The sequence below is a fragment of the Pollicipes pollicipes genome, unplaced genomic scaffold (assembly GCF_011947565.3).
Source record: "Pollicipes pollicipes isolate AB1234 unplaced genomic scaffold, Ppol_2.1 Scaffold_3447;HRSCAF=4054_pilon_pilon_pilon, whole genome shotgun sequence".
Taxonomy (NCBI): domain Eukaryota; kingdom Metazoa; phylum Arthropoda; class Thecostraca; order Pollicipedomorpha; family Pollicipedidae; genus Pollicipes; species Pollicipes pollicipes.
In genome coordinates this window covers 12,747,152-12,770,201 of record NW_023596297.1, presented here as the reverse complement: position 1 = coordinate 12,770,201, position 23,050 = coordinate 12,747,152, and the positions used below count along the sequence as shown (strand labels likewise).

Sequence of the window (23,050 nt, the reverse complement as noted above, 5' to 3'; positions counted from 1 at the left end):
AAAGGCTTTCATTTTTCACCCGTCTGCCACTATGGCGGTCTCACCAACACTTAGCTGGGTTTGTATACACTTGGCGGTGATGTGTGCACTTTTAACAATGACACAATATATATGCATATATATATATATATATATATATATATATATATATATATATGTACTATACATACTAGATATGTAGCAATAGGATATAATTGACACAAACAAATCCTATCCTAGCTTTTACTCTCAGCCTTGACAGAAGGCGAGGGGCCTCCGCCTGCAACTTCCCAGGTACCGCACCTCCTCGACGTTTTCTCTGCAAGACTACTGCGGTGACTGGCAGGTACGATGTTTGTGCAGTGTACAAGTCGACCACCGGAGGCCCGTGGTCGCGGAAGATGCGGGTAATATTGGGGGACACAGAATAGGGTGCTACAGATGCCACGGCCAGTAATTCAAATGACATGAACATCTGATGCGATGACACTCGCCTGCATATGCTTACTCCTAAATGGATTCACACTCGGATTGGCATCACGTGCGGCCACCATGGCAAGGAGATCATATAGATTAGGCGGTGGTCAAGGCCACTATAGAGCTCCTTAGTATTTCGCAAGCACGAGTTGGTGCCGCAAGGTCAGATTTATCTCGATGATGTCAATAGGGCTGAAGTTATTTATGATGATGACGAGCCTCCCACCGTCAGATACACGCGATACTGCTTTATGACATAAGCGCCGACGTCGGCCATGTTTGGCGAGCCGAAGGCTAGCACCACGATTGCTCAACCCAGTGAAGGCGGATCCTCTAAGGAGCGATCATCTGAAGATCCTCTGGGGACGGGGCAGGGAGGGGGGGGGGGGGGGAGGCGATGACATTTGTAATTGGCACCTTTCAATGGAACATTATGTTTATACCACATATCTCCAGAGGCAGCGGCGGGGGAGCTGTATCATGCGTCACCACTGAGTCTGGTGACGGTGGCGGTGGGGCGCATCATGCGTCACCGCTGAGTCTGGTGACGGTTGCGGTGTGGCGCACCACGGGGCCAGGACCTTAACTCAGCTAACAGGCGACCGCTCGCATTACTCACTTCTCTCACAATTACACAATCACACTGCATTCGAGCAACCGAGAACAGACTGTAACTGCTGAGCCAATCGTCTCCCGCCGTTTGCGAACAGCAGGCGATGTTTTTCGAGCCCCTCCAGGTTATCCACGTCTAGGTCCGCGTACACCTGCCCTGTTGGTACGCATCTGCGTGCGTATAGCCGCCAGGTAAACCACGGGACCAATGTGATCTGTTATCGACAAACACTCAGCATGCGTTTGTTACACAGGGCAGTGGATTCGTAGTACACGCACGTGCAAAACCTATTTGGAAGAAGCGCGGTCACTTTTTGTAGGAAAATGCTCCATCCATTGTGTGCTAAACATGATCCACGGCCGCGTCTGGCATTTCGTTATGTCTGGCCAGTGACCACGGCCGCTGGCCCGATATGGATATGAGCTCTAAACGTACCCGTCTCTCAGGTGGGTCCCCGCGAGCACTAGACCCGTCTTCTGAACGTGTCAAGCTCCCTTGGAAGCAGCCTTGCTTTAGCACATACGCCTAGCTATAAGTTGGGTTCATCCTCCAACAACAGCTCGTCTTGCATCGGGCGCTGACGCAGCGGTCACATTTCAATGTGCTGTTGCTGCGCACAGGAGATGCAAACGCCAGATTGTGGACGGTAGAAAAATGAATAAACGCCCTTGAAGCAGGTATTTGCATGGTTGTGCAAGCAAGCGGTTCCCAAGCCTTGTGAGTGCGCTCCCTTGTCGCTGACACACGTGCGATGCAAACAGGTGTGCACACTGATCAGTACTGATGATTCTTCTAACTTCCCTTCAGTTTTCCTCGTACACAGACATGGAAGCCTGGGGTAACGTCATCACATTTGAATATGAGTGGATTGATGCAATTTGGGCATATTTAAAAAACTGTTGTAAATCTGAGTGATTGCGTGAAAGACTGAAAATTACGTGAGTTACACATTTACACATTACATGATTGCGGAATGAATTAATCAGTGAATTGTGCTTGAATCCATGCATTTAAATGGACTGAACCTGAGCATCGACAAACAACCCGAGTTAGGATTGAATTGTACCGAAATGACTGTCCCCCTATGTGGATTGGAGAGGATTGCAATGCCATGGAATCTTACAAATGTGCTTTTGGGTAGCATATTATAAACTCCTGACATTCTGGTGAAATAAGGTGTTTTGCAGATGTTTATGGAAAATGTCCCAAGTGTACCGTTTGGTAACATATTTGTCATAAAGGTGAAGCAAATGCCCGATCGAAATAAGCGTTAGTGGAGTGTGTTCGGCCGCATAATTAATAATCAACTCGTGTGTATTTCCTCAAAGCAGAAACCTCCTTCTCAGCTGCAAAAAGCTTCGAGTCAAATCGTCGAAATGTTGATGTTGTTAGTTTTCTCCTTCGTCTGCACAATGCGCAGGCATTCAACTACCGGTGGACTTGCTGCTTTTCATATCCGCGCATGGAAAACTTGTGTCATTCACAAGGGCCCGTTCCCCGTGGGGATGGCAGATTTTCTGTCCAAACCGGGCAAATGTACTATGCCTGGCTGACATAATAAGACTCACGGTTGAGCCCGGGTTAAAGCATGCCCAGGGACGCACAACAAGAGCGCGGGTTCCAGCTGCCGGAATGGTAACGGGTCGCCCCGGGCATAATATCAGCCTCTGCAAAGAAGTGGATGTGTCACCGGTTCCGATGACGCGATGGCCATCAGTGTTCTCTTGGACCAAGCTCCATTCCGGCCGTATTGGAGTCGTGTTATATTGGAGTCGTGTGATGCGCGTTAATGGTCTTTTTATCACGCCCGTTTCAGAAAGTTTCGTTCATGGCGTGAAATGTAGCGGGTAACCACACGATTACACGGGAGCGAGTACACGTAAAAACGCAGCACAGAGTCCTGCCAGTCCTGCACGCAGCACGGGTCCTGCCAGTTTGAAAGCCCCTGAACACAACAGCTCGGCCAGATTTACATATTGTCCGCGACGCTGGTGTAGCTAAGTCTCCAAAATCGGCGACAAGGTCAACGGAGACGTACAAAAGCAGCCTGTGCTGTTGTGGTAGGACACACAGCCGTTTGAACAGTTGGGCGTTTCGCCATCGGACAAGCGTCACACGGGAGACATGTGAGTATGCGGTGGCCATCATCCTGTTTTGTCTCAAGTGCGACGCCGTCGGTCCCATGAATGGACCATCTTGACGCGTGGGTTTTCAGCGCCATGGACTGAATAGTTCCCCTTTGGTAGCAACACCATGCTTCCATTCGTCTGAATAGGAAGCGTGAAGTCTTGACCACACTGTCCGTCATGGTCCGCAGGGGGATGCTGACCGGCGTGTTCGCCATCCTCGGCATGATTGCATATGCCCGGGGGTCCATATTCTCTGTTGGACACGTTTCTTACGTCGGGCGAGGAGGTAAGTGTCTTCCTTGGAAATATTTCGACATTACATGAGACGAAACTCGGCTTCTCTGGTGCGGAAGTATGTGTTGAATACTTGTCCGTCAGGTGTTTTTATCATGCGTGGTTTATCTTCATTTTTGTATTAAGCAGTATCATCAGACCAACTTTCCGAAGTGGAGATAGCGGTGGAATGCCGTTTAAAGACTGTTTTCAGTCTATTGAAAGAATGTCCATGTTGGGATGCGTCGGATCTTATCTTAACTGTGATTTAAATTTACATTGTGTTCTGTCTCGGAGCTTCTGTTATCACTATGACCGTTTTTGCGAGCATCGTTATGTCTTCAAGTGTTACAAGTTCCTATTTTGCAATATCATTCTATGGTAGGGATTCACGAAGTTTTCTGATAAAATGCATGCCTTAGATTGCCTGTCAGATTGGCGCGTCTTGGAGAGAGAGAGAGAGAGAGAGAGAGAGAGAGAGAGAGAGAGAGAGAGAGAGAGAGAGAGGAGAGAGAGAGAGAGAGAGAGAGAGAGAGAGAGAGAGGAGAGAGGAGAGAGAGAGAGAGAGAGAGAGAGAGAGAGAGAGAGAGAGAGAGAGAGAGAGAGAGAGAGAGAGAGAGAGAGAGAGAGAGAGAGAGAGAAAGAGAGAGAGAGAGTGGGGAAATCTGCCGCTTGTAGTTTTATCCCCGGTGATGTGAAAGCCATGCCATTTTTTAACCGTCGTTGAGCCGTTTTAAAGGGAATTTTTCTCATTTAAAGATATTGAAGTTAGCATTAGATATATGAATTAAGCTCACTTTTAATTTTCGGTATACTTTTCAGCGAAAAACACTGCTTTTTACAACACAGTTCCTGTTTCGTGGATAAACTCCTCAATTCATTGTCTGATTATTGTTTGATTGCATCATCGCAAACTGCGCAACGTTGATTGAGAGCCAAGTGATGGCCGCTACATCTGGAAATCGTGCTCATGAACGCCAAACATGAGCAACGCGACAATTATATTTCCATTTGCCTTGATTGCTGCATTGGTTATGAAATGGATGGATCTGAATGGCATCATTATGGCGTCATGGACGCATGAATGACCTTAAAAAAGTCTCCCCGAAAAAGTCTGCACGTTTTCTCAAACCTGTAGGTCAGAAACTAAACAGGTTTAGTTCTAAAGACCGGCAGGGCTGTGACCTGTACCGAATGATCCCCAAGATGGTCACCTCAGTTCAAAACCCGATACAAATGTGAAACACTCCCTTTAAGGATAAATGATATGAACCATAAACAAAGCCATAGTACTCAGCAGCCTCAAACGTAATCATTACACTTGAAAAACACCAACACGCTCTTGCGAGTAAAGAATCTACAATTACAGAGGCCACGTAACGAACATACGCGGTACTGCGTAACTATAATGTAATTGATGAAATTTGGGGAAAATGATACCAAATGGAATCTCAGCTAATGTCAAATTAAACGTAAATTCAATTCGGCAAGTCAATGGAGTGAATTTCCTAGGAGCTCATTCCAGGACCCTGGAGACCCATTCCAATCTAGGACCCTAATCTCGTCTCTTTCCCCTTGTGTCCTTCTGCAAACGGTGGCAACAGCTTCTGCTGAAGGGGGAATACGTGGCGCCGTTGGATTCAAGCTCGATCTGAGCGAGTTAACTTTCCAATGTCAAATATTGTTATGAGAATAACATCATGGACGGAGATAATGCTAAACGAGCACATGCTTCCTTTCGGCGTGCAGGGCCACAGTCTTGGCCTATGAAGGGCCTTGTATTTGACGGCAGCTGTGTCACGTAACCGTTCACCGTAACCGTTCACTGCCGCTCTGTCACGAGCGGCCGACCGGCGGTGTGGCCACAGTCTTGGCCTATTGTTTATGTCCGGTGTTTCTGTTTCCTCGTTCCAGGAAAGATTCGGTTCGAGAACGTGTTGAGCGATGACGACAACAGTTGGAATTACTTCAGGGGTCACTTTAAATGCAAGGATCCCGGCTACTACTACATCTCCTTCCACGGACTGTCGAGAAGAAATGATGCCCTTACGTGAGGTTACTCACGAACTTCTTCAGCTCGGTTGCTACGGCCATACGCCACAGCTGTTGATGTGGTAACGTGAGGTAGGTCTGATCTCCACATGGTTCAGACCACTGACCGCTGGAATCGAGCTTATTCCATTAGATTTCAGTTCCACGTGTTAGCATAATTGCGGTTGTTACTTCTCTGGTTGAAGAGCTGCGTTTGGGAGCAGGCATCCGTGCCGATGCCGGCGGACTTGGCGGTGCGCTAGCATGACGAAAAGCTTTAAGGACTGTCATTTCAGGCTGAATCTCCATCACAATTTCAACGAGGCTCTAGCTGGCTTTGGGGACGGCTCCGGGTACAACACTGCAAGCAACTCCGCGATCCTCTACTTGGCCAGGGGAGACACCATATCGCTACACGTAAGCAGAGTTTACATGTTTGTATCATGTCTCAAGCGCGACAGGGTTTGCGCAACAGGTCTCAAGGGTTTGCCATTAAACATGAATATGGTTGCATTTAAAAACCCCCCTTTATCATGAGACGATGCGATCTTTGCGTCTCGTCTGCTTTTGTCTCTTCGGTCAGAATGCCCATTCCATTTTACATATTTTTTTCCCATAAGGAATGCACAGTAACTGATGCCGAAGCCTACATCGTTCAAAAAGGAATCTCAATGGCTCCCAATCGGCTTCTTAGCGGCTGCTGGTATTTGGTGGCTGGTGATTGGTGGATGGTGGCGGATGATTGGCGGATGGTGGTGGCTTGTGCTGGCTGCTGGTATAAAGAGTTTGATTTTGCTAAAAGATTGCTCCTAGATCTGAAGTAAACAGAACGTGTCTTGTCATGAGTGTTATTTTTAACTTCCTTTAAGATAAAAAATTGTTAGTTATAGGCCACAGTATGTTAAACGGGCAACATGCCATCAACTTAACGTTGAAGGGAATGTTCTTCATGTGAAGATGTTGAGGCAGCATGAGATATGACGAAATAAGCCCACTTGTAACTACTGGTTTGATTTGACACGCGCTCGGGCGGGGTGGGTTAAATGTCCCTTCCCCCCCCCCCCCCCGAAGGCCTCTCTAGTACACTTTACGAACGGAGCGGCATAGCCGCGAGAAACTTTGCGTAGCCGTAAGCAGTCATGCAGCGAAGTTTTGGGTGCGCCAAATGTAGATGTACCTTGTAAAATCACTGACCTATGGTAGATCAAAGTCAGACTGTGGCTACCAGCGAACGAAACTTCTGGGGAATCGTTCAGTATATTGCGACATCGGAGTGTTAGACGAAGCCATGCATTTCTGAGGTATTATCTAAGACTATTTAATTGAATTGAGGATTGCGACAAATTTCATTGATTTTGTGTTAGATATAGCGGTCAGACAGAGCTTAAAACCAACGTGTTTTTTCTACAGAACTTGCCTTATAGAAAAGTTTCTGATACTCATTTCAATTTTTTGACAGGAACCGTGGGGACCTCTGACGATGAAAGGAGATATAAGAACTTATGACGAGAGCCGACAGTGATACAATTGAGGGCCTGTCTTAGCCAGGGCCCCCAATACAGACCGGGGGGGGGGGGGGGTTAGGGCGCGTCGACTGCTGTAGGTCATGCAGCGTACTTCAGCTAAGGGTCCATCAAGGCGAATTGGAGTCTCTGCACCAGTCACTGTACCACCCGCGATGATAAGGGATCTTGCTGCCTTAATGAGGGTTCCTGTGTCGATCTGGGGCCAACCCCCTGGGTCAGAGATCTTCCCACGCCAGGGAGGGGATCAATAGATGACATATCTCTCTGAGAGCCTCCGGATCAACCAGGGGACCCTGCCTTCTGGTCTCCAGAACGTCAGCGGTTAGGTACCCCGCGCTGGGACTGAATGACCCTTCAGTCCTTGGCCGGGAACAATGATGTGCCCCTTGGTGCGCATTAACACTCCCTGAAATGCTAATGTGCACCAAGGGGCCCACGGAACCACAAAAGTAAGGGGCTCATGAATGCTCAATAGAGCAGACCGAAATTATATCAAAATCAAAACGGCCAGCCCATGTTTACCTGAGAACCAGCCTTTTGCAGAACCGACCTGTGAAATAAATCAAGTAAAAGTGTTATACCTGCGCGCCTGCAATCGTAGGTGAAAGAACAGCTTTGGCGGGGGTTACGGTTTCTGTAAAATGAGATGGCGTTGCCTGCAGCAGATGACATCAGGCGCTGGGCGTTGGGAGCATGAGAACAACTGTCGTGAAATAATGCCTCCGAAATTCTGCCAAAATCAATTCGCACCGTTCGAAGATTATGCTGGGGCGATGAGTTCGCCTGTTCAATTTCGGAGCTGTTCTTTGGACAGATTAACAGTTACAGCAACACGAAAAATAGAAATTCTACGTTTGTTCTTGCGGCTTTAATTGATGTCTCTATGCGTCCACTTGCACTCATTTCAGACGCGTCGTCACTTGTATCCGCCCGTTGGTCGCTGCGTAGTGTTAGCCGCCGAGTCAACACGGTGTGGCCTATGGAGACTGTAACGCCGGGTGTCGTAGTTTTGCTTGTTTGACTTGCGAGCGCACATGTTCAATTTTCAGAAATGATTACTGACTGCTTATGGGAGGTTGCTCGATGAACATAAGCTGGACATGTTAATTCAAATTTGTAACCCAATTCCAATCTACAATCTACGTTCCCGCCCTTCCTATGTCTGCTGAAGCTAGAAATAATCTGACAAACGCTCTGAGTTCTATCGGTTTAGGAACAGTCTGCTGCACCAGTGTAAGATGAGGTATGAAGCGGATTATTTCCTGCAGTCATTTAACACCCGCTGAATATTCCGGTTGTGGGGAATGGGGGGGGGGGGGGGGGCGGGATTGGGCTCTTTTACCATTGAAGGGAGTGTTCCACATTTGTATGGGTATTTGAGCTGAAAGATCCATCTTGAAGATCATTTGGTGCAATTTAATGCGCGCCTTTCTTAACACCTCAATCCCTCCACTTTCCGAGCTGCACGCTCGCAAAGATGTGCAGATTATTTCGCGCAGACTATTTCAAGGTCAACCAGGCATCCATCACGACATAGTAGTCACTCAAATCATGCCACTCCATCGGCCTTGAGGTGCTCAAGGCCAAGGAAAGTATAATTAATTAAGCCCTTCACACCTGGCGTTTGTGAGCACGACATCAGTGTCTGGCGGACACAGGGATGTAAAAACAGTTTACAGCCCTTGAGTGGGCTGGGTGGGGTCGAGACAGGTCTAGTTACTCGTTTGAACAAAAGGCCCCCTGAAATTGTGCAAAAGCTGTGCGAATGGTTCAGTGATTTATTAGCATGCACTATGTATGACGCTGGAATACTATGCAAAGACACTAGACCACCATACATGACATATTACGCTAACCGCCAGGTCACCCAAGGTATGAAAAATGCAAATTATTTCGGCTGAGCATCGCATCTTAAAGGGGCAGCCAAAGCTGTCATTTCACATGAACTATGGCGACGACCATCAGTGTGGTGGCTTACAGACAACCATAAATCACATTTGAGAGGTCCATTGACTTCGCATTAATACCCCGCGTTGGTGCTTTGGTTCCGATAGCGATATGCAACGTGTATCACGCACTAAAACTATTTGTAAAATAAAGTCAATTTGCTTTCCCTGTACTTACTTGCATAATTGTGCATAACGAATTTTGAGCGAGATACGTTATTACAGGCTTCCCGCGATTCCTAGCATAGCAGCTCGGTTACAAAATATGTTAAGCAAATGTCTGAGCCGCAGGTGTGTTAAATCAAAGCAGGCGTTGTTAAACAAATAATTATCCATAACAGTAGCAAGCAAGATTTCACTTCGTGACCACAGTTTGGTTCCCCTGGATGTGGACGCCGCCTCTTCCGCAAATTTTGAGCTCTTGAAGAACAACTTCTTGAGAAAATGGGGCACGCAGCTAAGTCAGATGAAAATGCTGCCTGGTTCATAAGGATGACGATAATAAGCGCGATTTCAGTATGTAAATTTATATCACATCGATACGTCAAGAGTTATGTCTAAACGTTGAAAGGTGCACTCCGTAGGGGACGGTTACCCCCTTCCGCCATCTCACCGTCCCTGACCGAGGCTGGATGTTTCGCTTGTACATTATACCTGCTGCTTTTTGCTCATGGTGTTACAGTGTCAATATGCTCGGCAGCACTGATTCGTAGCTGTAAAAGATGCGCAAAATCTATGATGAGACAAAACGACGCCCGTGCTTTTTGAAAATGCGAGAGGAAGCTTCTTTGAATCTTGAGCTCTTGGTGCCGTAGAAAAGCAACGGTTTCGTAGGTAAATGGACATGGCTCGTTCTTCGCTTGCTTTCCAACGAGCCCTGGACTGCTTGAGCTTGCTCCTACCCATTCAAGTGCATTGATGCCTGAATGATTTATGCTCTGGCCTCCGCCTTTCGCAGATTGTTGAAGGTAACATTCATGAATCGGGTCAGCCCAACCGCAATTATGCCACCTTGTCTGGCTACAAGATCGGCGGTGGTGCTCCTCCTCCGCCCTTCAGCCCCTCTGGTGGGCAGGGCGGAGGCGGCCCCACATCCACTTTCGGAGGCGCTCCTGGAGGCAGCTTCGCAGCCTCTCCCGGAGGCGGCCAGGAAGGACAAAACGAGGACGACTTCAAGCCTCTGACGCCGGATGCCGGGGGACCCTAATTGGAGAGCATCACCATCGCCCTGGCTTGGTTAACCTGCGAGGTGTTCGCCCTGGTTTTGGTCCTTGCATCTACAAGATGATTGAAACACATGATTTGCCACAGTCCCCTGGGATTTTGTACGTAGGTCGCTTTTCACATTGAAGTCACGTTTTTGCTTGATTTTAAGCTTTCGCTTTGATGGGTGAGCAACAATTTATCCGTGGAAAGTCATACGAACGATGTATGAACGTCGCTGAACTACCATAAGTAACCATCACCTGTGAATTTCATGACTTAGTTTGCAATCAGCTACTTCAAAGGTGAAGAAACGTAGCAAGAACAAAATCTGTTATGTGACAAGAAAATATCATTTTGCGCATTGTTTAAACAGAAGCCGTCCGTTGCGTTTTGAGAGCATTTGCGTCTTAAGTGTAAGTGGTTCTAGAAAGAATATATGCGGCAATTCTGACTTGTGTGATTAGCTACGGTGAAATACGAGCATCGGAAGCACACAAAATGAATTTCCATGCCTTGCCATGGAGGACGGAAAGCGCCACCTCCAGTTCTCTGCCTGCGAAGCCTCAACTAGCTGTTCATTATCTATGAGCGGTAGCGCACCCAGAGCGTGATTTGGCAGCAGGACACGGCCTTAGCGGCTGGCCATCTCGTCGTTGCCTGAGGGGTGAGAGCATGAAGGCAAATTACCTGGTTTCACAACAGCAATTTTACCTGGGTCCAGCCATTTCCCACCGAAAACACGTGAACGGTGGGGCGAATCGAAAACAAGCACAAGGTATCAGTTGAAAGCGCTACGCGCGCATGTTTGCGAGGTAAGTACACTTATCCCTCGTCCGTGCCTTCCCATAGTCGCATTTTTCTGTTTCATCTTTGATATTGGAACCTGGAATGAGCTTAAGGTAAGCGCATGACGACCCGTCTAATCCTCTCACTGGGATCATTGGCCATTGCTCATCACTGGGTATTTTTCCCAGCTGCCCAGTCACCTACACGATCCCTACGGCGGCCAGAGCTGACGTGGCTCTCCATGGCCCGGCCCATTCCTGGATGTTGGAGTCCCTGACCCCTTCGGGCGTTGGAAATGGGAGCCCCTTGTTTAGTCCTGACCATTGGTAATGCGACTGGGTGCCATGGCCGTTTTGACGACTTCCGTTTGACGTCACAGAACTAAAATATTTGCTAAATCCTCCCAGCCATCTCCTATGCTTCTGGGCTCTAGGCGATCTTCAGTCAGACCATTGCACCAAGCACAAACTTGACCCGTGCTGGTTTTGGGGTTTCTGAGATTTAGCCATATCGCCGCGTTTCCACTTTGCGAGGATTAACCTTAGGGAATCGTTGCAGTTACTTTCTTACCCCACGTCACGGGTAATGGTGCGATGTGATGTATGGTGACTGAAAACACGCTGTAGCTGTTCCATTCTACTTAGCATTCTTTTCTTCCATTCTCCTAAATTTTTGCTTAATTTGTAATCGAGATTAAGAAGGCTGAGCACTTAGATTCGTCGTTTTTGTTTTCAGAGGCAAAGAAATCCCATGCATGCAGCTTCGTTTGACAAACGAGTCGCAACTATTTCCCAACATTTGCTAGAGCAACAACCAAAATGTCGTTGATGTGCCTTAGCCCGTCGCGTCACGAAACGAATGATGTGATACGGACGTGATCGTGAACTTTACCAATTATCGTCAGCCATCTCGTGGATGTTGCCAAAACGGAAGCCACTAACGTGTGCCGGATCGGCTCCGTCAACCCAGCCCGACCAAACGTTTGAAGATTAAAACCTGCGTAATCATTAAAGGAATCCAGGACTGGAAGTTACCAGCAGACCTGTCTGACATTTGAGCAGAAGACTATTTGACATTTTGTCAGCAGAATATTTGACATTTGAGCAGCGGGCCAGCAGGCTATTTCGCTCCTTAAGCACCCGTATCGCATAACAGACTTATACGGCCTTTCAAAAAAGCACACGCCTTACAGTGCAACTCATCAGATCGTATTGGCATGGGTTGCCCCTTTAAATACCTGCCGTGAACTCTTAGCGGTATTGTAACCCTGATTCTGTCTATAATTCCTGGTCAGCCGCATAACACGGAATTATATCTGGAGACAGCAAGTATATGTCCCCGGCTAAGACTTCTTCATAAAGTCTGGCTGCTAAACATGGATAAGACAGACTGGGGCACGGCAGTAGCTTTATTAAAGAGCGTATAGCTTCGGTAATGAAAACGTCCGAACTGAATTAATTAATGATCTAATGAGCTTTGGAAACCTGGTGTACAGGTAAACGAAAGGAGTGTTAATGGGCAATCGCTGAACTCCCGTTCCAACTATAGCATTTAAACACTCCCTTAAGTCATAAGATCCAGCTAAATGAGGTTCATTGTTAAAATAGTAGTTATAGCCGCATTCCTCGGAGAACAGTCAAGAGAATGGAGATCATCCAGGCACGTGCTATGCCCCTGGATGTGCGATGTGTGCTAGCTTAAAATCGTTTACACGTGTAAGTGATGCCTGACGCGTGATGGGCAATACCTTTGTAATTGGAATTGCTTGCATGCATGATTGACGCGTGGTATGTGGTGCCTGCTTACTTAAACTTGCTTGCATGTTTGAGTGAAGCGTGGTGCGTGATGCCCGGTAACTTGTTCGTTTGCATGTACGCGTTATTCGCGCATTCTTCTTCTTAGTTAGGCATGCAATATATCGTAGTTGTGCCCGCAGAGAGGCCCAGGTGGCCCAAGGGAACCGACTATCGAAGGCCCGGTTGGAGGATATAAATGCCTGAATGACCGGCTGCAGGTCACATACAGAATCGAGCGGAAGGAAAGGAGGAAAAAGTGGACAAGCTCAAACAATCCCGGAACGCCCATCGCTGGAAAGTAGTTGGAGATCGCTGTTTATTTGGGAGATTGTAGTGGACAAAATTTGCATGCCAGAAAATCCATTCCCGATGCTTTTGCCTACCTCAACGCAAACTAAACGTGCTGAATTACATGCACTAAGTGCTTCACACGGACCCGAGAGCGTTTGTAGGACAATGATCAAAACGTCCTTTGGCGCCGAGCATATCAATACTGTTCCCAGTTTGACAAGTGTTTAAGGCTCTAAATGCGTTGGGCTTGACTTCGCGCTAGATGCCACATCCTGAGGCCTTGCTAACAGGTTTTCGAATGCTTGCGAGGCTGCATTGACGTCAGTAAAGGCATCTATCTAGAACAATTTGAGTTCAACTTTTCAGAGCCTCGGTGAGCTGTTTGTAATACTTTTCTATATAGCGTTGGGTTTGCTGAGGTGATTTTCAGTACGCTCAACACTGCGCTACAGATGTTCAATATTTAAGCGCATACGTATAAAAAGCATTGAAGAATCAGCTGACCTTAAGGCCGACATGGCATCGTCGACATCGTGGGTCTGGCAACGGCTGAAGCTTTAAATGACTGTGACCAGACTGTTGCGAAAAACATAATGATTTTGGATGTACACTGGTTACGATAAAGTGGGCTGGATACTGATGCAGTTCAGGTCTGCATGGGTATCTCCTTACATTTAGGCCAGCGTGTCGCACGACAGCATGGTCTTAGAAAGGTGACGGTGGCTGCACGCCGGACTATGTTAGCACACACACAGCCGGATAGTGCTGAGACTGTTCACCAATTTGCAGCGGTACAGTCACCTCTGGCCTACAGATGGCTCCTTCTCTCTCAAGAGAATGACCGGATGCGCGCATCAGTGCACACATTTCTCCCGCCGTTTCCCCAAACGACATGCACTCTCCCCTCCGTCACAGTTCACTGACCTCACGTGTCACTGCGACGCCGGGTAATCGACATGCAGCTGGCCTTCTAACCGTCTTCCTCAACTCTTTCGCAACCACAAAAATTGACGTCGACTACCTGAATCAAGTCCACTTAATTTCATTCTCCTTTGGGAGACGACAATGTGGAAATAACGCAACGCTGCAGAATCCATTACAAGCAAATGCCCTCAAATGATTGCATTACGATTGCGCCACCCACTGATTGAAGTTGCAAGGCGCCACGATCGCTGGTTGCAGGATGTGCCCGCCCGTCGAAAGCGTATTTAACCGGACAGTGATGGACCGGTTCGCCGAGGCAATGACGTTACGAACTCATTCACAGACTACACACTTTGAAGGAATCATTTACGCACTACATACTTTAACGGACTCGTTTGCAATCTGCAAGCTGTGGCGAACTGGCGTACATACTACAGACTTTGAAGGACTTGTTTGCAGTTTTATTCTTATCAAAATGTATCCCCTTTAAAACCGTTTTAGCCCTGTGCGTAAAATTAATATTATATGCAGATGTAGTTGTGAGTTAGCAAATCTCAAAAAACGCTCCAATGCCAGATACCATTCCTATCATGTTAACAGCCGCTTTTGTTTCGCACCATGAGTGTGATTAGTGTTAAAACAGACGGTATTTTCTAGAACTAAGCTTTCTTTTCAGATGCGTGCTGGGGAGGGGTCTGGTAAGAGGAAAATGGATCGAATTCGGGGAGAATTTATTTAAGGCTACTTTGCGAGTAGGGCCAGGTGTTTCCTCTCCTTAACTTAATTTGCGAAGCTATTCCCTTGGTGTGTACAGCACTTGGATCAGCAGAGAGAGAGAGAGAGAGTACTTTTAAGGTCTTGTGGGCTCGAGATGCGCATGGTATCCGGGGCAATGTCACCCAATCTTGGCCTTCTCGTGGGGCCCCAAATGGTTCCCATGACCCTTCCCTCGGAGCTGATTAGCTCTTAATCATGTGCAAGTTTGTTTATCAGGATATGTTTGGGATTAAGACGCATAAGCTATGCCAGGAGAAAATACTGGAAACACTACAAGTTTCAGGCATTGCAAGTGGCCTGCCACTTCCTGGGGCTACCATATATGCGGGAAAAATGCACACAATTGTTGCGCGCCACTACTCAACGCGAACGTTTAGCACACTTTCGGGTGTCAGGTCAGTAGGGCTGCGGTAAGTTACAGTTCATTTTGGAGATATTGTTAAATAGGTTAGGTCTGTAGTGTGGATATGTGTTGCGAGATATTTGGTATTTTATTGTAGGTCTTGGCCATTGCCATACTCAAAAATGATTTCACTGGGGCCTTGACATTTTTAATTAACTGAATAATCTATGTGCAGAGTGTCTAACATCTGCAGAAGAAACAACTGGAATAAACTTAATTAATGTTAGGTATGCTGCTCTAAAAGTGCACGTGATTTTTACAAATCAAAATGCCAACACCCTGACTGACTTCACTGCAAAAGTTCTTTACCATCTGCACAGGCAAAGCAATCACATGCATTGTGTCATCTGCACATCAATCAGGTACCTTAACACAATATGGCTTCAGCACATCAGTACTTGCTGTTTTCCAATGTGCCAGGTTCTGAACTGACAGCCATAGGAAGCAAGAAGCCACAAGTTTTTATTGCTTTCCAACACTTGTAATGCGTAGTTTCATCCCCTTCTCTGGTGCTCTTGCGGAGGGTTTCTTGGGCACAAGGCCAATTCCAGGAACACAATTCTGCAAGACCTGTGGTGGAATTTGGCCTGGAGCTGTTTATCTTTGGCTTCTCTAGTCTACTAAATGCTTCAGTTCACAAGTCATGGCAGATTTTGATGAGGTCTTGTTGGGGCAGAGATGGGGCATGACCAAGCTCAACTTTCAGTGAGTTCAGCTCTGGTGTCTCCTTGAATTAGGCCGCTTTTGAAGAAAGGTCTGGTATTTGGTAATGCACCTCCTTTGTAGCATCACCACAAAGCCCCAGTCACCAGCAACCAGGTGACTGGGGCTTTGGTTCATGGTCTTGGACTCTTGAGGCCTTCATTTGAAGATATCAGAAGCAAGTGAACTATAATTTGGGAAATGCTCCATGCATGATCCAGGTAGCATGAGACGTAAGCAGTGACTTCTTTTCTTTAGTGCTTGCATTCTGTATAACTTTTTAAGAGCATGATGTCACAGGTAGGGCATTTCATTGGCAGCTGAAAGCTGCCTGCTGCCTGCCTTTTGTTGAAACCATTTCTAAGCATGATGTCTCAGATGGGAAAAGTTAATTGTAAAGTTAGGAGAGCTTCGCTGCTGGATGGGGAGAAGGATTTAATCTGCAGCAGCTGATTGATGAGACTAACAACAGAGTTGTGGCATCATTATTTGTGGATGACATTATCAAAAGTTAGGGCTTGAGTTTCATCAGAGAGTACAGAATTGGAAGGAAATAGAGAAGTTGTCACTCCAATCAGAAGAAGATATATTTAACCCCTGTGGCCTTGCAGGAAAAAAGCATCCAGAAACTAGGAATGTATTCTCTCAACTCCCTTCCCCATCTTAGAGGATTGGCTGTCATGTTAAATGGAATGTTTCATATTTGAGGATATTGAAGAAAGCATCAGGTGTGATGAAACAAGCTCACTTATAACCATTGGTATGCTTTTAAATGGGAAAGACTGCTTTAGACAGCACAATTCTCTGTTTAGTAAGTATGCTCCTCAGTGGGTCATGGTTTGATGATGTCACCATACCTTGCACATCATTAGAGCCAATTAAAGGTTGTTGTATCTGGAAATTATGGCTGCTTGGCTTGTGGAATGACAGGACTTTGACCTCCATTTATGTGGATATATAGCTCAAAAAACCAGATGGGCTTAGGTCTTAAAAAGGCAGGATCGCAAACAGCACCAAAAGGTCTTCAAGATGGCCGTTTCCATTCAAAACCCCATGTAAATGTGGGGCACTCCCTTTAAATGTATTTCATTGTCATTTTCATCAAATTCATGTGAGCCTTTGGGTTGAAAGTTTGTTCCAATTTTGTTCAATAACTTTATTTTATATTAGGTATTTGAATATAAAGATTTGTGATCACATCCTTCCTGGGGAGTACCAAGCAGTTGGGAGACCTATGGCTCACCTCCCTGTCATTGGCCATGCACCAGATTGTAACTCCTTGTGCGCCCCATATCGTACTGTTACTTGGTGTTTACTTTCCATTAAGAGGTGTTACACTGATGTCCATTGGCCCATGGGAGCTGTTTGTTGACATTTGTTTGTTTTTTCAGGAGCTGCACCACACAAACAGCAGTCAGCTAGTCACAACCATGGTAATCATGATCATTGTTTGGAATGTTCCTTGCTGAGGAAATGCATGTTCAAAGCTAAGCTGCTTTATGTGAGACCAGTTAACATGCACTACATGCTATCAGAACATGCCAATGTGTGACTCATTTGTATGGGTACAAAAATAAGTCAGTTAAAACAGACAGAATGCATTCTTAATGCAAAATACATTCATCATGAAGGCATTCTATACATTGCTTTTAATGAGTGCCTTTTGGGTCCATGAGAGGTTTTAAAGATTTAATTCATACCTTATGAAAAGATGGATGTTTGGGATCAGAGCTCACACCAAGCAGTGCTTGTTGTGTGAGCACTGACCCCTATGAGCCCATACTGAGTACCCTGAACCCAACAACAAAGTTATGCTGATCCAGTTTATCAGATGGTTGTTCCACCTGCATAAGATTATGAGATCATGAGGTCTGACCTAAGATCATGGAGGTCTGCTGAAGGCTATGGCATGTCTAGCCTGAGCCCTGTAGTCAGTTACCAGCTGACATTTACATGCCATTTGATCCAGTGTGTATTTTTTGGGACATACCCATTGCTGATGAATCATGAGCCCAGTACTTCCCATAGATGATAGAGGTGGTAAACTAGCTTTAGAAGGGAATTAACTTCTAAAGCACCAATAGTTTTTTATTAAACAATATGCAAACGACCTCAGTGCAAGCACTGCTGTATTGGGGCTAGCAATCTGTTGTTCACCCCAAACTACCAGAAGTCATTTAGTGCATGAGTCAAACAGGCTAGGAGAGCATCATCACACTTATCTGTATAATTGCTTCCAACCATCAGCTGAAACAGAACATTCATGGTTGACAGATTAGGGGAGGGAGTGAGGGTAGTGGCCCTCAATTGTAGTTGACCTCTCCAACCCCTCCCATCTACAGAGAGGCTCTACCACCTTCACATAACATGTTAAACAAACAGCATCATGTAATGAACTTGTTGATTACCCAATTACATCTTTGATGTGAGTGGTATTTTTCTGAACCACCAGGCATCAGTGTGTGATGTCAAAGTTGTTAAGTGATTTCAGTGATAGATGCAAGTACTCTTTTTGCAAGAAATATGAGGTGAATTTTCACTGACAAACTCACTACATGGATGCTAGTTATGTTGTCTCTTCCTATTAATTCTTAATGCATTATATCACACTGGTGCAGCCTGTCATGCTCTCCCTATCGACCTCTATTTCCTGAATGAAGCTCCCCCACACAGTTTAGCCAGTTGTGATTATCTCTGCACTTTATGGTAATGTCATAATGTTTCACAATAGTTTGTTGATAAGTAGCTCTCTGCATAGGCGCACAAATTATAAGGATTCGAACGATCATAAGCTAAAATCGAACCGATGTTAGCACGACTGGGGGTCCTCGTGGTTTGACGGTCTCACCCAATGAGATTATAGAGGGATCAGACCCAAGAAAAATGTACTTATGACATGCATAGGAAGATCTGGTACCTGTTTACCTTGGTATGGCGTTCGGCCGCTGCGGCCCAGTTGTCATGTGGAACGCTTGCAAAGTCACGAGTGTGCGGCAGGCATGTGCATTCGCCTGCCAACAATTGTGGATGCTCTCCGTCGGACTATCACTGGCAGCTGGCGAAAAGGGAAGCTCCGAAGCAGGGACGGGTTCATCACGGCCTTTCGCAGCACGTTGAAATCGTCCACAATGAGTGCTAAAGCTACTGCACTAGGATGGTGGGGCCAGAGTCTACCCAAGAAACTATGCTTCGTAAAGATTTACCTCATAGCCATCCTTGCAGAAGAGTTGGTCACAAGGTATTGAAGAAATCTCCTGGTTTTCGTGGCATCTGTCTTTTACCCGAAAGGCCGTTTGCGCTTCCGCAGGACGTGGGTTTTAATTTTTGGCTTTGTGTTTCAGTTACCACTGTCGTTGCTGAGGACCGCCCAAAGCCATCCTATGGTAAGATATGTTTGGTGGGCTCGGTGGCAGGATGGTTGCTCGATTAACACGCCTTTAGCTTTCTGCGAAAATCACACCTATCGTTGTGTTTGCCATTGATAAGTGTTGTGATGAGTGGTGAATGATAAGTGGTGAATGCGGGCGGGCTCGTCATGGGATGATTGTGGGATGGCAATTAGCTTTAACCAGGTCGGATCAGTACACGTAACACAATCATACACATGAAGTGGGCGTCCCCGAAGGAGTTTGAGCTACAGGCGTCCCTACTTGACTCACATTTCCTACATGAGGGAGAGGCAGAGGTTTCTGCCGTTCCTGGACTGTGATCACCCGCGAGAAGAAGGGACGGGGTTCCGGCCCTCCTGGATTGGAATTCCCCGCGGAGGCAGGGATTAGACTCCGGCCCTTCTAGGTTGGGATCTCCGTCGGAGGAAGGGGTGGGGTTCCGGCCCTTTTGACTGGGATTTCCCGTAGGAAAAAGGAGTGGGGTCCTGACAACTCCTGGAATGGGGCCTCTTGCGTGAGGGAGCGGCAGGGGCTCCATTCGCTCCTATTCTGAGATCTCTCGCAGGAGGCAAAGGTAGGGGTCTTGGCTTCTTCTGGACTGAGATCGCTCGCAGAAGGGAGAGGCAAGGGTCTTGGTCTCCTAGACTGTGATCTCGCTCAGAAAGGAGGGACAGGACCTTGGGTGATCCCCTTGGGCTGTAGTCGCTTAGGCCGTGGAGGGATTACGCGTCCCTTCTCAGAGCAGTGCTGTGGTATGCATAATTCACGGTAGGTAGTCACAGCACGTTTGCAATGCTCCATTTTGTTCTTCAGCTGGTGGAGTTGAAGAATGGCGAAACGTACAACGGCCACCTTGTTAGCTGTGACAACTGGATGAACATCAACATGCGAGAAGTGATCTGCACGTCTAGGGTGAGCGTTATGGAAACAAGAGGATGAGCGCCAGGCGAGAATAATGAGATCATGCTTGAGAAGGGCTGTAAATGGCACACAATTATCATAAGAGTACTGATAGGGCCAACTTATATGCGGAGGAAAAGAAGCTGGCATTCTGCCCGCTTATTTTGCTCATTGCGTCCCGGTGACACTTGCCGGGCGCCACAACTGGAACACTTGCCGCGTTATGGTCAGACGTTCGCTGGAACTTCCGAATAGTCCGTCACGTACTGAGCACCAATGGATGTTGACCTTGTTGGTCTTAGCAGACGCCCACGGTTCAGTCGCTCCAGAGTTGGATCGCAGTGTATTTTATTTAAATAAGACCCACGTATTCCTAGCCATTTAGCTTATTTTCGTTTTTGAAAAAACTGATCGCTCTCCCTTAAGCTGTTAAACAAAACGATACGGGACGTGCGCTCGGGGATCCGCTTTCGACCGCGCGCCGTCGCGGAGCTGGGTGCCTCCCTACGTGCGGACGGCGCCGTGTCACGCACTCTGACCTGGCGTCTGCGGGCCTCAGGACGGCGACAAGTTCTGGCGCATGCCGGAGTGCTACGTGCGGGGCTCGACCATCAAGTACCTGCGCATCCCGGACGAGGTTATCGACATGGTCAAGGAGGAAGTCATGGCCAAGGGTCGGGGGCGCGGCGACGGCAAGGGTCGCGGAGGACAGCGGGGCCGGGGCCGGGGAGGTAAGCCATGCGTGTGCGCTTCGTGGGTGGGTCAGAGGTGTTACGGGTAGACGTAGTGCGCCAGGGACAGTGCATGTAAGAAGAGCAGAGAAATCGCTGTCTGTACAAGGATAGGTCATTGCCCTGTGCTACGGTTAGTTATGAGCCGACAGGATGGCGGTAAAGGATTCAGGTTATGTCTGGGGACCAGTGGACGTGGACGTAGATGCAGTGAGGCCAGCAGGAGAGATATAGTCAGAACCACTCGGCCTTGCGTTTGATGAGAACCCTCAGTCCGAAGCTGTGCAACAACGAGGCCGGTGGGAGGACACTTCAGCGATGTTTCCATATTTGGATAAGGCTGGGATGGGTGCAGGGTTTTAACAGAAGGGACAGAGTTCTTGAGTGAAAACGCTTGAAGAAGCGCGGCATGTTGCTCACCAGCTGTTTGTGAGTAGCGTAGTTTAAGCGAGCCTTGGGTGGTACGCGCTGCTCTGTTTGTGACGTGACCTCTACCCTGATATGATGCGACCCTGGTGCGCCGATCAATTATATCGTAAACAAGCTTTTCGACAGTCGTCATAGCTGTACTGATCATGTTACGACGTGCCACCTCGGAACAGACTGTCAGTGCGTGCGTGACCTGTGTCCGTCCGGCGACTGACCGCCTGTCGCCCTGTCTCCAGGCTTCGGCGGCCGAGGGCGCGGCGGCCGCGGCGGCGGACGGGGCGGCGGCGACGGGTGGGGAGGTCGGGGCGGCGCCCGCAACTGACGCCACTCCGCTCCGCCCATCACCAGGCTGTGTGGCTTCGCGGCGGCGGCCGGCGGGCTCACGCGCCCGCTCTCACCCCGCGTTGCCGTCGCCGGCGATCGTGCGCCCATCATCGTGTCGCGCGCCGCCTGTGTCCCATTGAAGACTGGCAGGGAAACGCCGCATTCACGTGTACGTGTTTGTGTGTGTGACTGCGCCGCCCGGCGCCGGGGCTGTGGGTGGCGGACGCCAGCCGATCGGCTGGACCCGCCGCCGCTGTCTCACCCTCGCCGGCCTGCCGCGAGCGGCGGAAGGTGCGGCCCGTCTGGCGTGACGAGTAAGGAGTGCGGCCGGAACCGTCTGCGGGTGACTGGAAGGGCGATGGTGGTCACTGTCCATGTTTATTTATGGAGATGTTGGTCGCCCGCGGCTGATTGCGTCAGGTCTTCGTTTATTGGCATCGACAACGGGTGATTTTGAGTTTTCCGGCACTTGTAGCGCGGTTGAAGGCTGATGCCGCATACCAGTTTTCATCCGTAAAAGTGAATAACCGCTGTGTAAGAAGATCCCACCTCGTTTTATGCCGATAATATAGATGACTCAAAACTGACTCTCAGTACGCCGAGTGATTTTCTGGAGGTGGTGAGTAGCTCATATCTCAAACTGTTCCACATCATGACGGGCGCTGTTTCCGGCCGGGATCGGTTGTTCGCCGGGCGACGCCATCAGCTCGGACCACCCGTCGTTCGTCGGGCCCGCGCCGCGTCATGCCACCGGCAACGATGCCGTGGTTCGGTGATAACAGCCGACGAACCCGAACAGCTCGTGCCGCGAATGTCGGTGCGCCGAGCGACGAAAATGATTGCGTACTCCCTTCAGTGGGGGTGTTGCGGCGCGACGTGCACAGGACGTGGATCCAACGCATGCACCGGTGCGAGCTGCGCCAAACGACTCGGACAGGGCATTGATGAGTATTGTCTGAACGACTTGCATCGCTGCTCCCTGTTCCCGACGCGGTAGTGCGCAGTTGGGAAAAGGAGGATAAATAGCATTCCGGATACTCGCCTCGTGCTTTGAACAGAACGAGACACGGAAACGGCAGCAGACTCGTGTGTGGCCAGAGAGGCGCCGGCCACGAGAATGCCGAAGTTGCTGGAACGCGACGGGAAATACACTGCTATCTTCACCGTTCACAGACGCGCGCGATTCCGAGCGCTGACAGCTGTCGTCCACTCCTAGCTGGTAGTTGATCGCAATCACGCCGGTAGACGGTTCTGTTGGACATAGCTCCTGGTCTGCACCGGCGTCCGAGGGTCTCACACGGACAGGGTTTGGTGTAGCACGCTCCACGTCTGACGGCGGATATCCTGGCGGCGGCCGCCGTGCGAGGGCTGACGATCTCAGCCGTGCGAGCGGCTGACGATCTCAGCCGTGCGAGGAG

The 23,050-nt window shown here is 48.3% G+C and overlaps 2 protein-coding genes across 2 annotated transcripts; both read left to right on the top strand.

Annotated features, from left to right (window-relative positions):
• Window positions 1–3,148: 3,148 nt before the first annotated feature.
• LOC119092064 (complement C1q-like protein 2) lies at window positions 3,149–10,618 on the top strand. Its single transcript, XM_037215027.1, has 5 exons — window positions 3,149–3,195; window positions 3,387–3,484; window positions 5,386–5,521; window positions 5,799–5,919; window positions 9,933–10,618. Coding segments are annotated over exons 1-5 (606 nt in total). The 5' UTR covers window positions 3,149–3,193; the 3' UTR covers window positions 10,182–10,618.
• Window positions 10,619–15,596: 4,978 nt separating this feature from the next.
• LOC119092108 (U6 snRNA-associated Sm-like protein LSm4) lies at window positions 15,597–21,585 on the top strand (the record flags this gene model as incomplete). The annotated part of the gene is made up of 6 exons (XM_037215081.1): window positions 15,597–15,862; window positions 17,251–17,292; window positions 19,201–19,242; window positions 20,062–20,160; window positions 20,708–20,879; window positions 21,545–21,585. Coding segments are annotated over exons 1-6 (423 nt in total), but the record flags the coding sequence as incomplete, so codon positions are not given.
• Between the last annotated feature and the right edge of the window lie 1,465 nt (window positions 21,586–23,050).